The sequence below is a fragment of the Chionomys nivalis genome, chromosome 21, assembly GCF_950005125.1.
Source record: "Chionomys nivalis chromosome 21, mChiNiv1.1, whole genome shotgun sequence".
NCBI lineage: Eukaryota > Metazoa > Chordata > Mammalia > Rodentia > Cricetidae > Chionomys > Chionomys nivalis.
Genome location: NC_080106.1, coordinates 42,458,792 through 42,474,696, shown reverse-complemented (window position 1 = coordinate 42,474,696; position 15,905 = coordinate 42,458,792). Strand labels below are relative to the sequence as shown.

Here is a 15,905-nt window from a genome sequence, read left to right as displayed (position 1 = left end):
TCTTACGTCTTATTTTTTTACTCTTTTTTACTCTTTTGTTTTTTTTTTTTTGTTTGTTTCTTTTTTTCTTATTGAGACACGGTTTCTTTAAGTGTTCCTGGCTGTCTTGGAACTCCCTCTGTAGACCAGGCTGACCTTGAACTCAGAACAGCCTGCCTGTGCCTTCTAAGTGCTGGGACTAGAAACATGCACCACCACTTGGCTGTGTCTTATTCTTTAAGCATAAATTCTTAATGCTTTAGCAAAAATTTCTTGATTAGAAGTCCAAAATTTTTGAGCCAGACTTAATGATATACCCAGCACTCAAGAGGCAGAGGTGGCAGGACTTAATAAGTTCCAGTCCAGCCTGGTCTAGTCCAAAAATGTAAACAAATCATTGGTCAAAGAAAGAGAAAATGGAAGGACACACTGTGAATCCAAATAAATCTTATCACAATGCCCACACTACCCATAGGAATATATAGATTCAGTACAACTGCCAGCAGAATCTTAGTGACATTAGTCAGGTGAACAATCCTAAAACTCATGTAGAAATATTAAAAAAAAAAAAAAAGGCCAAACCACTTCTGAGGAAAGTTGGACACATGGTCCATCCTGATTTGAAATACAAGCTGGGTGCCATGATTCATGTCCCTGTCATCCCAGCATATGAGGCTAAGGGAGAAGGGTCATTTTTAAGACCCCATGTTTAAGATTAGCCTGAGCAACATAGTGAGAAACACGCACATACAACATACCATATGCCTAAGAAAGAGTTGTTAAGAGAACTCAGTGGTCAAGAGCGGTGCCTGGAGAGTTGGCTCAGGGGTTAAGAACACTAGTTGCTCTCCCAGAGGACCCAGGATTGATTTCCAGTACCAACATGGTGGCTCACAACCATCTGTAACTGTAGTTCTGAAAAGTTTAGTGTCTTGTTCTAACCAACTCAGGCACTAGGCATGCCCACTGGTACACAGATATACATAAAGGCAAAACGCCCAAACACAAATGAAAGTGTTTTAAGGAAAAAGAGTGAAACTAAGAAAAACCAGACAATTGGAACAAAATGGAAAGTTCAGGATAGTTGCTGACAAGAGCACCAGATAGGCATACTAAGAAAAAAACAGCTTCCATCCAGGGGATTGTCCCAGGAAGTCTGGATTCCACACACCAAAGGATGAAACTGGACCCTCGTTTACACCAGACACCAAAATCAACTCACTGTGTAAGACACAGATATAACTGAGACTTTGAGAATATCACACCATCAGAAGGTACCATACAAGCTTCCAAAGTCCTACACAGCTATGACAACCTCAACAACAACCCAATGTCATGATAACCCTAGGGATGCAACAATGGCATGTGTATTCTATTTGGACGTAAGATCTGCTCAACAAGAGGGAAACCATGCCTGGTACTGGAAACCTAGTTAACTACTCAGTGCTAATAATTATTGGAGGAGAATCTACAACCACTAATTTATAACACCAGCCTAATCCCTAACAAAAATCTATAAACATCTGTCCTTATACCCACAGATGAGTGTAGTTTTTACCCCTCATCAAGGGAATTTATCTACAATAGACCATTACAGAAAACCATAACCAAACATGCAGAGTTGTGGGGCCCAGTCCCAATGGTTAAATCTACAAAACATTCCTACACCTAAGGTTGAGGGGACATTGTGGAAGAGGGTGGAGGAAGAGTAAGATCCAGAGGATCAGGGACTTTGCTGTGAGATTGTGGCTCCAAGTAATGTCAGAATCTACACTCACAAAGTCTCACCAACATGGCTACCCAAATGTGAGCTGAGCAAGGACAATACCAAGGTACAAACCAAACCGGACAGGGAAAATCCCACAAGGCCTCAACCCTACACAAAACTGGGCAACTGAGGAAAACTGGAAGTAGGAGAGGTGGTGTTTTTTTCATAAAATGCACAATAATAATTGGTTGTCTAGTGTCAAATGGTCAGCTCCTAAAAACAAATGCAGGTAGATTATATAGACTGAGCAGGTTATATTTAGGAATATATATGGTATACATATATGCATACAATAACAATGAGAAAAGAGGTCATGAATTTGAAGGAGAGCAGGGAGGGATGTATGGGAGTTTGGGGGAAAGGGAATGGAGAACTATTATTATATTCTCAAAAAATAAAATATCATACCATAAATTTGTTTTACAAAAGCAAACGAAATGAGTGAACAGGACTTGATCCACAAGATTCTACAAGAGATGGCATCTGCCTACACCCAGATTCAAACAGCCCATGGTCACAAGAGATGGCATCTGCCTACACCCAGATTCAAACAGCCCTGGTCACAGCTGCCTACTGTGCTAGACAGGCACCTTTTCCTGTCTTCCATGCATGGCCCCGACACTGCATTGGCTGCCATATCTAGAGCTCCCATAAGGGCAGGACAAGTATATAAATTAAAAGCTTCTGCAGAGCAAAGAAAATATATCAGTGACACAGAGCAGCAGCCTACATGCTGGGACAAAGACTTACAAACAGTAGCTACTTAAAAGGAGTTAATAGATATAAAAAAAAGCAAAAAACTCATACAGCTCAGTAATAGAAAAGCTGAACAAACATTTCATAAAACAAAAATAGCCAGCAAGTGCTGTCTGTTTCTTCCTGACTGTGGACAATATGACAAACTTTCTCACATAGCTGCCACTATGCCACAGGACTGTATCCCTCTGTAGGCCTTCACGCTATTTGCACTGAGAGCTGTGCACTTGGCTCCAGCCAGGCCCCACATCAAGGCTTGTTTCTTTGTTGCTTTTAGTGCAGCCCCTTCATGTAGAATGTCCTTCTGTATATGTGTTGCTTTTATTGGTTGTTGAATAAAGTTGTTTCAGCCAATGGCTTAGCAGAGTAAAACCAGGCAGGAAATCTGAACAGAAATATACAGAAAGAGTAGGCAGAGCCAAGAAGACACAATGTAGTTGCCAAAGGAGAAAGGCGCTAGAACCTTACTGGTAAGCCACAGCTTCATGGTGATACATAGGTTAATAGAAATGGGTTAAGATGTAACAGCTAGCTAGGAATATGTCTGAGCCATTGGCCAAACAGTGTTATAATTAATGTTAGCAGCAAATGCCTTGTAGCTCTTTTAAGAGGTCCTGCCACCAAACACTCAAATGCTGTTTATGAGCAGCCATCAGCATGCTTCTTGGTGGTGGCATGGACCTAGAAACTCCACTGAGCTGTGGTAAAAAAACGTGGCTCCCACCAATACCCCCTCCATGAGGCAGGACTCTCAGGAACCAAGGAATAAGACAGATCCAGTCACCAAAACTGCAGCACTAATCCTAGCCATATCACTTAGCAGGTTAAAGACTCAAGGTCAGAAAAAGATAAAGGTACACAAGACAGATTCAGACAAAAAAGATACTCTAAATGGTTTACAGTGTGTTTAAAAATATACACGGGGCCGGGTCCCAGCACTTGGGAGGCAGAGGCAGGTGGATCTCTATGAGTTTGAGGCCAGCCTGATCTACAAGAGCTAGTTCCAGAACAGACTCTAAAACTACAGTGAATCCCTGTCTCAAAAAACCAATACACAGGGAGCTGGAGAGATGGCTCAGCAGTTAAGAGCATCGCCTGCTCTTCCAAAGGTCCTGAGTTCAATTCCCATCAACCACATGGTGGCTCACAACCATCTGTAATGAGGTCTGGTGCCCTCTTCTGGCCAGCAGGCATACACAGACAGAATATTGTATACATAATAAATATTTTTTTTAAAAAAACAATACATACACAGAGGCTTGGGAGAGAAAAGAAAAAGGATATTAAAAGTTCTAAAAAAAGAAAAAAGAAATAGAGTAGTTGGATGTGGTGGCACACACCTTTAATCCCAGCACTTGGGTTGCAGAGGTAGGTGGAGCTTTGTGAGTTCAAGGCCAGCCTGGTCGAGAGTGAGATTCAGGACAGCCAGGGCTACACAGAGAAGCCCTTCTCAAAAAACCAAAAGTTTAAAAATAAAAGAAATAGAGTAAAAACAAAACAAAAAAGCCACGTAAAGATGGAAAATACACAGAGTCTGGATTGTGTAATTATTGTGTTTTCTTTGAATTTTTTGACTGTTAATGAGTTAACTGCTGAAAACATTTGATTCTGGGGCTACTAAGCCAAACCAATATATATATTTTAAAAGTATCTTGACTTCAAAATTTGAGTCTAAGGATATGTTACTTTGGAAAAGAGGTTCTGCTTTTGTTTCCGTAGAAGATGAGAACCTGTGGATTCCTTCTAGGTTAGTGTGGTTTGATGGAACAAGACCCCCAAAAAGGTCTCTGAACCCTAAAACTACTTTGTCCACCAAACAACAGGAAGCAGTTTGGAGAAAACTATGCCCAAATTCCCAAATGATTGTTTATAAATGTTTTATTTTCATTTAAAGAAGGTTGTTTATAATTAATGGTCACAATTTTTTTTTCTTCTTTTTTTTTTTGGGGGGGGGGGGTTTCAAGCCAGGGTTTCTCTGTGGTTTTGGAGCCTGTCCTGGAACTAGCTCTTGTAGACCAGGCTGGTCTTGAACTCACAGAGATCCGCCTGCCTCTGCCTCCTGAGTGCTGGGATTAAAGGCGTGCGCCACTACCGCCCAGCCACAATTAATTTCTAAAAAAAATAAGGGGAGATGATAGTATGGATTTTGGTCTGCTGATACAAAATTAAAGTCAATTTCATTATATGTATATTTCTACTCTTGTTTAAGGTATTATGTTTATACAGCTCATTTAAAAATGTAATGTATAATTTAGAAATTATGGGTTAATAGTCATGTATAATAGTCAAACTTGTAGCCATGGTAGGTTTTCTAAATATACAGCAATATATTTCAGTTCCACAGACTCATAGGGAGTGGCATCATTTGAATTAGGACATGCATCCTTGTTGGATTAGGTGCAGCCTTACTGGAAGGTGTGTCACGGAGGGTGGGTTTTGAGGTTTCAGAAGCTCAAGTCAGACTCAGTGGCTCACTCTCTTTCTGCAGTCTGTGGATCAGGATGCAGAACTTTCAAATCCTTCTCTAGCACCATGTCTGCCTGCACACTGACATGTCCTGCTATGAAGATTGTCTCAGTTTCTACTGCTGCAGTGAAATACCTAAAGTCTAGCTGGTGGGGGGGAGCGGGGGGAGGGGACAGGTTTATCTGGCTTATACTTCAGCACCGTCAAGACAGGAAGTCAATCACGGCAGGATCCTTGAAGCAGGAGTTGATGCAGAGGCCATGGAGGAGAGCTGCTTGCTTACTGGTTTGTTTCCCATGGCTTGCTTAGCCCACCTTTTTACAGAACTCAAGACCAACAGCCCAGGAATGGCACCACCCACCATGGGCTGGGCCCTCCCCCCACTGATCACAAGATGAGAAAATGCCTTACAGCTGGATCTCATGGAGGCTCCTTCCTCTCTGATGACTCTAGCTTGGGTCAAGCTGACAGACAAAACCAGCCAGTACAACGATAATGAACTATAGACCAGTCCCAATTAAACATGACCATGGTGTCTAGCCCAAGACAGAGGTCCAAACACTATTGCTTTAGAAGAGGTGGGGCATACAACAAAACATGGACAGACTGTGGAGCCAGGTTATCAGAAAACACTAGGAATCTTTTGACTGGACGAAAACAAATGCACCCAAGAGGCTATGGAAACAGACACAGTACGGCTGTGCCACAACAAATGAAGAGCAGGAGAAAGCGAACACTGGAGCGACAGGATCGAGGTGCTTCTCACTGACAACTGAACAGCAATGCTCCCAAATCCACAAAGACACAGATGAGCCCCTCGCGGTCAAAATAAGGATCTACTATTTGTTGTCTCCACAAATGAGCCACCAGTATAAACTGATGGTACTACGCGGTGCCAGGATGAAATGGTGTTCCAAACAAATGGAACTATAAACAAGCAAAGTGCCACTGTTTTAATGCCTGACAGAGCCAGGCAGTCACAAGGTCTAAGATATGATTGTGTATCTAAGGCAACAATCTATCAAGAGGACATTACAATTCTAAACTTCTGTTCACCCAGCACATGTGCACCCATTTCACAAAACAAAACTACTAGATGTAAAGTCAAAGATGAGCGGTAGGAAGATGGCCCAGTGACTAGAAAGGAGCAGGAGCAGCATCCAAGCTAGACAGCTGTGGTTATTCTCTGTCACCCAACACTGGAGGAGAGCCAGGGTCCGAAAGGCAAACTGGCTTGAAAAGACTTTGCTATTGGCGCTCTCTGGCTTCAGCAAGAGAACATACCTCAATAAACGATGAACGAGGGAGAGAGACAGTATCAACTTCAGGGTTCAGTATTCATGGGTACATACTGTGTGTGCACACTAGCATATACATGTACTAGCACACAAGCCACATGCAAATAAAATTTTTAAATCAAATAAAAGGTCACAAATTAATCCTGACACACAGTGGGTGACTTTCTCAGCAGCAGACAGGTCATCGTGTCAGAAGGTACACACCAGAGTTAACTGACATAGCAACAGAGCCTATAGTCCATTCCAGCACTTCAGGACAGACATTCTCAGCAACTCATAGGAACGGCTCTAAAACAGACCATAATAGATCATATAATAGGACATAAACATAGGGAACTTTAAATAACTTTTATTTTAATCAAAATGTTTAAAAAACTAAAAATCAACAGCAAGAGTAACTACAGAGCATGCAAACTTGTAGAAACTCAACAACACACCAATGCCATTGCACTGGCATTGAAGAAATCAAGAAGGCAATCAGAGAGCAGGAGAATCAAAGCAAAAGGAAAACAACAAACTAAAACCTACGGAACACAACAAAAGCATTTCTAAGGGGAAAGTTGTAACCAAACGTGTCCACATTTAAAAAAAAAAAATCAGAGAATCTCAAAGAAAAATGAACCTCAGAGTCTTGGGAGAAAAACAAGCCAAACCTAAACAGCAGTGGATGGAAAGAAATTAAAATGAGGGCAGAAACTAATGAAAAGACTCATGAAGCTAAGTTGGTTCCTTGAGTAGATGAATAAGGGATGGCAATGGAGTTTACTAAAAATGTTTGACTAGCATGCCCAAAGCACCGAGTTTGGTCCTCAGCAGTACACAAACCAGAGGTGCTGGCATGTGCCTGTAATCTCAGCATTTAGAAAGTAGAGATAGGAAATTCAGAAATTAAAAATTATCCTCAGATACATTGCTAATTTGAGACCAGTCGGGGATATATAAGACCCTGTCCAAAAAAACAAAAAAAAAAAGAAAAGAAAAAAAAAGGGAGGAGGAAGGATCAAAGAAAGAAAACGGAGAGGAGAAAAGAGAGAAGAAGAGACTGGAACAAGGGAGAAGATTTAAAAAAATCCTTATTGCTGGGCGGTGGTGGCACACGCCTTTAATCCCAGCACTAGGGAGGCAGAGGCAGGTGATCTCTGGGAGTTCGAGGCCAGCCTGGTCTACAGCCTGGTCTACAAGAGCTAGTTCCAGGACAGGCTCCAGAGCTACAAAGAAACCCTGTCTTGAAAAAAACCAAAACCAAAAAATAAAGAGAGAAAGAAAGAAAGAATACCTTAGCAAAATCAAAAGTACAGAAAGCACTTCAAGATACAGACACGGGCAAGGACTTTCTGAAGGCTTTCAGATCACTCAGGAAACAGTAACAATTAAAAATGGGATCCTGTGAATTACAAAGCTTTGCAAGAGGACATTCAAATCAAAATTTAGAAAAATTCTGCTGAGCCGTCTCTCCAGCCCCTGAGTTAGCATTTTTAAGCTTTTGTTTGTGCCTCCTTAAGACACCTCCTAGAACCTTCACTCTCTAACTCGCTACCTAACAGAAGCAAGCTCTGGCTCACACCACCTTTCAGTCTTCAGTAGAAGCCAAGGCCTCAAAACCTTAAAAATCTGTTTAACTAACATGACAATGAGGCAGATACCTTTCAAATCTCTACTAAGCCCAATAAAATGAAACAAAGGACACATCCTTTTCTAGAGAGCAAAAACAAGGCTGCACGTTAAGACCGTTACCATGTGCTTTATTAATGCTTTACTTTGACCACGACAAGGAAATTTACACTCCTCCCATGATTACAGTCTCTCTCACTGCTTCACTGTGATGCTGACATTGCTCTTGTGATGCTGCACATTGAGCACAAGCTCCTCTCCCGCCTGCACCTGGATGGGGGTGTCCAGAACCACGGCAGCTTGCTTCCAGTGGGAGGCTTCACCTGAGGTGTCCAGCCTGACCTCATCATCAAGGCACAAATGAAACCAAAATGGGACAGCAGTCACTCGTCCAGATCTACAAATGCGGACCTATAGAAATCGAATTTTGAACATTTTATCACGGCAAATCATCAAGTCTTTCTCTTTTTAATCAATTTGAATATAAGAACTAAAAACATAATGAACCACCCATTCAAATTTAATAATAACTAGTCCTAGACACTAATATTTATTCAATCTATTTTTGCATGTTGTCTAGAAAAGATTTAAATCTTCAAAGAAAATGATAAACCGTGTGAGTATAGTATCCCTCATGAAGGCGAACTATTCTGACTGACAAGAGTGACCGCTGGCCGTTGTCCTTACCTTTACTTCTCTACTGGAAGTGTTCAGATATGGCGTCATCAGATCTAATCTTAAGAGTTCTACTGGCTGGCTTAAAGGGACACATGGCAACGAAGATAAATCCAAAAACACACGGATAGGCACCTGAAAGAGAGAGAATACTCTGACTTATCATTTGTGCAGTCAGGTTCACTCTGTGCTTGATTTACAATGAGCTCCTCATGACCGATGTTTACTGCCTCGTTTATATTCTGCATCACCCTAAGGCATGAACCTCACAATCAGCTTTTCAGGATGAATGAACAAGCTAAGGTTTAGGCAGGTTCAACACTTCCCTATGGTTTGTTACCTGCAGGTCTTTCTCTTGGATGAAACCACACTAAACTCTGAAGTGGCCAAACAATCCCAGAAACATTCGTTCCTAGAATATGTGAATAAATAATCTAACAGTAAGTACTAATGTGTTTGATCAGAGGCAGCAAACTCAGCCAGCCATGGTGGGGTGGTTCATCCGCTTAATCCCAGCACTTAGGTATCTTTATGAGAAGCCAGCCTGGTCTACATAGTGAGTTCAGACCAGCTTCAAAGAAGCAAATTCATCCAAACAGATTCATCCTGAAAAACAAGCTCCTTTCTACAAGGCAATGGTTCTCAAAACCTCGGCTGCAAATTCAAGCAAGTTACTGGGGGTGTTTGAAAAGGTCTACCTGCTCAGGGCACACCCTATGTCAATCCGTAGTCGGGCTCAGGATTCTGAAGCTCTCAGAGTCCCCACAAACTACAGTCTTGCTTGCACTGCATCTCTGTCTCTCATACTTTCGAGACGGTGTTACTAGAAGATGCTTTCCTGCCTATGGAAGGCTGAGACTGGCCACAGATTATCAACCTCTTCTGGGCATTCAACCGTCCAAACTTTATAAACACTCAGCAGCTCCAAACCACTTCCAGTCTTCTTCCTTCTGCCTTTTACTCCTGTCTATCCAGTGCCTGTGACCTCTACATTCCCACTTTTCACTGCCTGAGACTGAAATCCTCTCGGCTCTCCTCACGCCTTACTGTCTGCCCCACTTCTGCTTCTCTCCTGTCACCATCAATAACCTTTCTAGATGTCTAAATTCAGCCCTCAACCCTTTTTCTGCACACCCCTAATGTTCCATCTAGTCTTGTGGTTTTCAATACCATATATAGGATATCGACTGTTTAATTTGCATAAGCCTAGAGTTTCTTTGATTCCTTTTTGATTCCTTATTCCTGACACCTCCTACACACAAATACAGCTGATCACTCTGATGTTTCCCATATCAATAACTGCTAACTATCTTTCCTGGTCCTCTCTCATACACCATACGCAATCTGTAAAACTCCAACTTTTAAAATACATGCAGAAGCACACACGGCTTCAGCTGCAGTTTAAGCCACTACCTCCCACTGCATCGCTACCATGTTTGTGCCTTTGGCTGGCTTCAAAGTGATTTACAAAGCAAGTTGGCACATCGTTCAACTCTGGTGCTGCCTAAGGATCCTTTTTTGCCCCATGGGATATGACCCACACCATATCAGAGATTTTCTTAGTGGACAGTTAGTTATTCAGGGTTTGAAGTCATTTAATTTCATTTCTGGAATCAGAAATTGTATCCTAGCTCCTGAGGGAGCAGGGTATCTGACTGTGTGATGTGGATGCTGGAGCTGGAGATGCTGTCCTCTCTTTCTGCCATGGAACAGCTGTTTGAATGACTCGGAGCTCTGCATAGGCCCTGACCCTGAAGGAAAGAAGAACAGGCCTCAGGCTGGAACTTCTGGGACCAACAGCTCCAAAACTGTCTGGTGAAGGGTCTTCTTCCCTTAGTCTCGCACTCAAAGGCAGAGACTATGGGCTACTGCTTTTCCAAGGATCTGACAACACTGACTGCTGTCCCCATTGTAAGGTTCCACCACTTTTTTGTTCTTGTTGACCTGAGTCAATCTACCAGCCTCCTTCATAGTCAGAGGCAACAGAGTTGAGAGGTTTCCTATCCACAGCACCACTCTGTGGCTCGTATTGCCTTCTCTGTCAAGCTCACACAGTTTAAGTGGTCTTCTCATTGGCTGTAGCAGAACAGCATTTTGCATGGATCTGGATTCTTTCCTGGGATCTCCCTGCCTGGCGGTCTACGTTAGTGACTAGAGTTAACTAGGTGTCCCCAGGCCCAGCATCTCTAGGTTGGCTGCCAACCTGCTGAACTGTTGGTCATGGTTCCACCTGAAGGATAGGAGGACCCCTTAAGGTTGAGCTTGCTGGCCATACTCTTAATCTCTCAGCCATAGAGAGGTTCCATTTATTTATGTAAGCCTTAGATTTATACTGAGATACCTGTTTTGCATAGAATTGGCAGCAATGTGCATGGTGACAAAAGATTCTTGAGTTCTCTACTTCAAGCCTCCTAATGTGGCATAATGGACATATTAGGGCTATAAAGCCTATCATTTATGGAAGTATGAATCAATTCTACCTGGAGGGAGTGTATCTATCATAGGGTAGGATTTCAAGCTGCCTATATATTTGACTGGGTATGTTCTTCAATTGCTATATGCCATAGATAATGAAAAAGAAACTAACAGAAAATTCCACAAGCTAGGACTATTTACTGTCAGGATACACTGAAGTTCTGGAAGACATACTATGACACTCTGAGAAAACTGTAACAGGGAAGTATGTGTGGAAGCAGTTTATAAATGAAATACTACAAAGCTTGTAATAGTGCATCCCGTTTATAAAAAAGAGCTGCTATTGGTGGAATAGTAGAGCATCATATTACCACTATATACCAATGTTGAAAGCTTCTGTACACACGTTCGCTTTGCTTCCCAAGTAGCACATGCCTTCGACAGTCTCATTTGCTATCTAACATGCCAATCATAGTTTTGCAAATAATCACTATTATTATTTATGAGACGAATTTAACCAGTTCCAAGAAACAAACTTCCAGAATCAGCAAAGCAACATTAATACTCACTTTCCCCCAAGAAAATGGAAAACTCATTCTAAAGACATGATACAAACCTAATGGAATGAACTATGCCCCTAGAGAAGCAAAAACGTGAGAAGAGTTGCAAGCCTGGAAAACATTAGGAACTAAGTGACTGAAAAGTCAGTAAAAACTCAAGAAAGTCAAAGGAGAATTGTTTTCCTAGTGCGACATCAAACGTGTCACTGGATTACTAGAAGCTGTTCTGTCACGTTTACTGAGAGTGCCTAGTCCCAGACAACACATGGAATCCTGAAAAACCAGAATGATTGCTTTTATTCTGAAAATAGTGGTACACAACTCAATTATTTCTTTAGTTGCTTGGACATCTTACCATCTTAAGACAATTTAAACATGGTTGTCTGCAAATTCTTTCTTTGCAATAGTAGACTGTTTACACTTTGCTGCTGATCTGTGTGCTTTCCCAACTGCAGTTACTAAACAACTAGTCTAGACATTGACGGTCTACATGAATATAACCAAACATGAGAAAATGGAAACTACAAATTTTGAGAACTGCTTTTTTTTTCTTCCATAGTAGGCTTTTAAAATAGAAAGAAGCAAGTGGTCACTTTAGCAATTGAGAATGTTAAATCTACAAAAGACCCTTCAGACAAGCTGTTCTTAAAAACACAAATTATTGCTGGGTGTGGTGGTGCACACCTTTAATCCCAGCACTCAGGAAGGAGGGAAAGAGGCAGGTGCAGGTCTGCATAGTGAGTGCCAGGACAGCCAGGTCTATGTAGAAAGACCATGACTCAAAAAAACCAAAAAGAAAAAACAAAACCAACCAACCAATAAACAAATGAAAAACAACAACAAAAAACAAACAAAACCCAAAAACCACAAACCTCCCACCTTATGTTTGACAGAGGTAGAATTTTCCTCCACGATGGACTGTGTTCTCGCAGACTCCGAGCCAAAACAAACCTTATTTTAAGGTGCGTTTGTCAGGTGCTTTGGTGTAGCAATGAGTAGTTAATATGTACACATAATTTGGGAATGGTGATGTACATCTATAATTCCAGCCCTCGGAAAACAGAAACAGGAAGAGCAGGAGTTCAAGCTGGCCTCAAACTTACAAAGATCCACCTGCCTCTGCCTCCCAGTGCTGGGATTAAAGGTGTGCGCCACCACCACCCGGCCAAGGTTATCCTTGGTCACATATTGAAGCATGGGGCTATACATTAGACCCTATCTAAAAAAGACAAAAATAAATAAAACAGCACATGTAGAAGATGTTCAGTAAACAGGTTGAATAGTTTTTAATGTACTATAGTCCTTTAACAACCTCTGATTTTGTTTCATTGATTCAGTTACCTAGTAGTGGAGATAATATCTATGGCAATGGGTAAACAGTCTATAAAATATAAAACTGCCATGACAGGCCAGTGGTGGCATAAACCTTCAATCCCAGCACTCAGGAGGCAGAGGCAGGCTGATTTCTCTGACTTTGAGGTCAGCCTGGTCTATGGAGTGAGTTCTAGGACAGCCAGGGCTACCCAGAGAAACCCTGCCAGAAAGATAGATATAGACAGACAGACAAATAGATAAGACAGACAGATAGATTAAAAAAATATATAAATCTTCCAACAAGAGTTATAGATTCTCTTTAGATAGTTAAGGGCCAACTATAGGGTTCACATAGACATGTAAACAGTCGGTGGGATTTAACCAAGGCAGGATTACACAAGAACAGGAATGGGGTGTACTATCTAAATTACATGAAAATACACAGAGCACAAAACCTAAGCTGTTCAGGAAAGAGTAGCCACAGCTGGGAGCACAGTGAAAAGGCAGCAGGCCCAGTGTGCTGTGACTGATAGAATTGCTAGAGTCAGAGCAGAGGAAGATGGGGTGGAGAGAACACAGCAATTGGGAGCACACACTGCTCTGGCAGGTGCCCTGCGCTCAGCACCCAGCACCCACATGGTGGCTCTAGTTCCCAGAGATCTCATCTCCTCTTCTAGACTCCATGAGCAATGCACACACAAGACACACCTGCATACAAACACTTATACATTAAAATAAGTAAATAATTCTTTTTTTATCATAATAGAAAGATAGATGATAGTATTTTGGGACCATGCACAGAAACAGCGTTAAGTATTAACCATCTCTATCTTGTGATAGATGATTCGGAAGACAATCTGTAAACTTTAGTCAGTATTCATGACAAAAATCCTTGCTTATTCTGACTCTCAGGTTGGCTTTCATTGGTGACATGTTCCTTTACTCTAGGGAACTGCCTGTCTTTCTATCCAGCTAGGCCCACTGACTAAGTAAAAATTCAAAGGAGAGACAACGATAACAGGAGGCAGCAGGGTCTTGGCTGAACGGTTCTCTACACGCTTACCTGGAACTGGTTAATAAAAGGTGCTATGTTTAACCCAAGAGTGTGCTCTGTTCCTTGAACAGCACTCTCTTCTACCAGTGTCTGCGACTCCACGAGCATCCCGAGCATCAAGACGTACTGGGGGAAGATCTTGCCTCCAGACTGCAATAAACATCTGAAGAAGGGTAGATAATTATAAGGCCTTTTAATTCCGTACATTTTATAGATAACAAGTAAGAGTCACAAATTAGTGGAGTGTAGATGATATATAGTCTAGTGGACTTTGGCATTATTGACTAGTCATTCAAAATTTAAACCATTAGAAATAACTGCTCAAGTCAAATTTGGACAGACTAAGGCAAGTCCTTAGTTACAGGCCATAATCATTAATGGGGAACCATCCTATGTGGAAATCAAAGTGCTCCCAAACCAGCACGTTTAGCCAGGCAGTGGTGGGGCACACCTTTAATCCCAGCACTCGGGAGGCAGAGGCAGGCAGAACTCTTGAGTTTGAGACCAGCCTGGTCTACAGAGTGAGTTCCAGGACAGTCAGGGATACACAGGGAAACCCTGTCTTGAAAACAAGTAAATAAATAAACAAAAGAATGAATAAATGAATGAATGAATGAATGAATTCCAGTGCTTTTTGATTGTTCATACAATATAATATAAGGAAAGTTTTATGTATGACTTCATGACTAGGCTACCATCAAAACACAAGTGCACTAACAACGGTTCTGGCTGCTCTACAACTGTGTGTAAGATGTATAGGAAACATGAATAAATTTCACGTGTAGACTCGTTTCCTCCACAAGCTATCACTACGTGTAAGCAGCGGCAACACTGATGGTCCCAAGCATTTCAGGCAAGGTGAAAGTCTGACTGGAAAAAGGACAGTCTCACAATACAACACTACACATAGCTCAGTACATGAGGGCAGAGTATACAGCAAGCTCTCTGAACTACTCTGTGACGTCTCTGAAGTGGACACTCTATAGGACTAAACTCTCCAAAAGCAAACATAAATGTAAACTGAAATATTCTAGAAAGGAAAGCCAAGATAAAGGTTAACAAAGCCTTGCTCATGCAACTGCGCTTAATGCAACCACCACACTTGTTCACCTTCGTTCTCCCTGTAGTCCCACAGAAATGGCATTATCAATACTGCGTGTGCTTATTAAAAAGCAGCTTCTGAAGTAGGCTGGACCTGGACAGAGAACTAGGAGCAAACAGTAAGTGACGGGTGGGAAGCTGGCACCCCCATGTGTGAGGTACCGGGTGCTCCTGTGAACTACTGTGGAGTCTTATTTCTCATACCTGAGCCATAGGGAGGAAGCAGAAACAGAATACAAGGTAGGTCTTAGGACAGCGAGACTGTTCCTCACTGTCACATTTTCAAATATCAGTAAAAACTGAGTCCTCTGGGATGTCTTCCACTTCAACTTCCAGAGCAGGGACCACAAAGAGGTGGCACTGATCACCTCAAGTGTCTGTCACCGTAAATTTAACACTCAAGTTAAAGATGGAAGGATCTACTTTAAAATTACAGCCTAGCCATCTGGCCAGTTTGTACATATCTAAAAAGATCATGTGCATAAGTGTTTCCATTTTTGCTATATAGTTCCCTAAATAGATCATTAAGACTTGGGAGCTGGGGAGACAATTCAGTGGATAAGGCACCTGCACTCCAAATGTGAGGACCAGAGCTAGATCCATAGCACCCAGGTAAAGCGGTAGCATGTCTGTAATCCTAGCACTGCGGGGGTAGAGATGGATCCTCAGTGGAAGTTCAAGACCTAACCTACCAAAGAAGCAAGCCGCGTGTTTAGTGACCCTACCTTAACAAAGGGAGGAGGAGCAAACAAGGACATTCAACAATGACACACAGGAGAGCAGGAAGGAGTGGAGCACTAATGTACACAGGACTTGCTCTAAGCTCAGGTGAGCATGTGCTTACAGCGAGTAAAGGGATTAGCTTAGTCCAAGGTCATGACTTACCTGTCTGATGCCCTTAGATCTGG

At 42.0% G+C, this 15,905-nt stretch overlaps 1 protein-coding gene across 1 annotated transcript in view; it reads right to left on the bottom strand.

Annotated features, from left to right (window-relative positions):
- Positions 1 to 7,846: 7,846 nt before the first annotated feature.
- The window catches only part of LOC130863894 (protein arginine N-methyltransferase 9), a 42,817-nt gene continuing 34,758 nt past the window's right edge, over positions 7,847 to 15,905 (bottom strand). The window contains exons 10-12 of the mRNA XM_057754225.1: positions 13,906 to 14,059; positions 8,566 to 8,688; positions 7,847 to 8,289 (exon numbers count right to left, since the gene is read on the bottom strand). Coding sequence (XP_057610208.1) covers positions 8,074 to 8,289; positions 8,566 to 8,688; positions 13,906 to 14,059 — 493 coding nt within the window. The 3' untranslated portion in view covers positions 7,847 to 8,073. The remainder of the gene's footprint in view (positions 8,290 to 8,565; positions 8,689 to 13,905; positions 14,060 to 15,905) is intronic.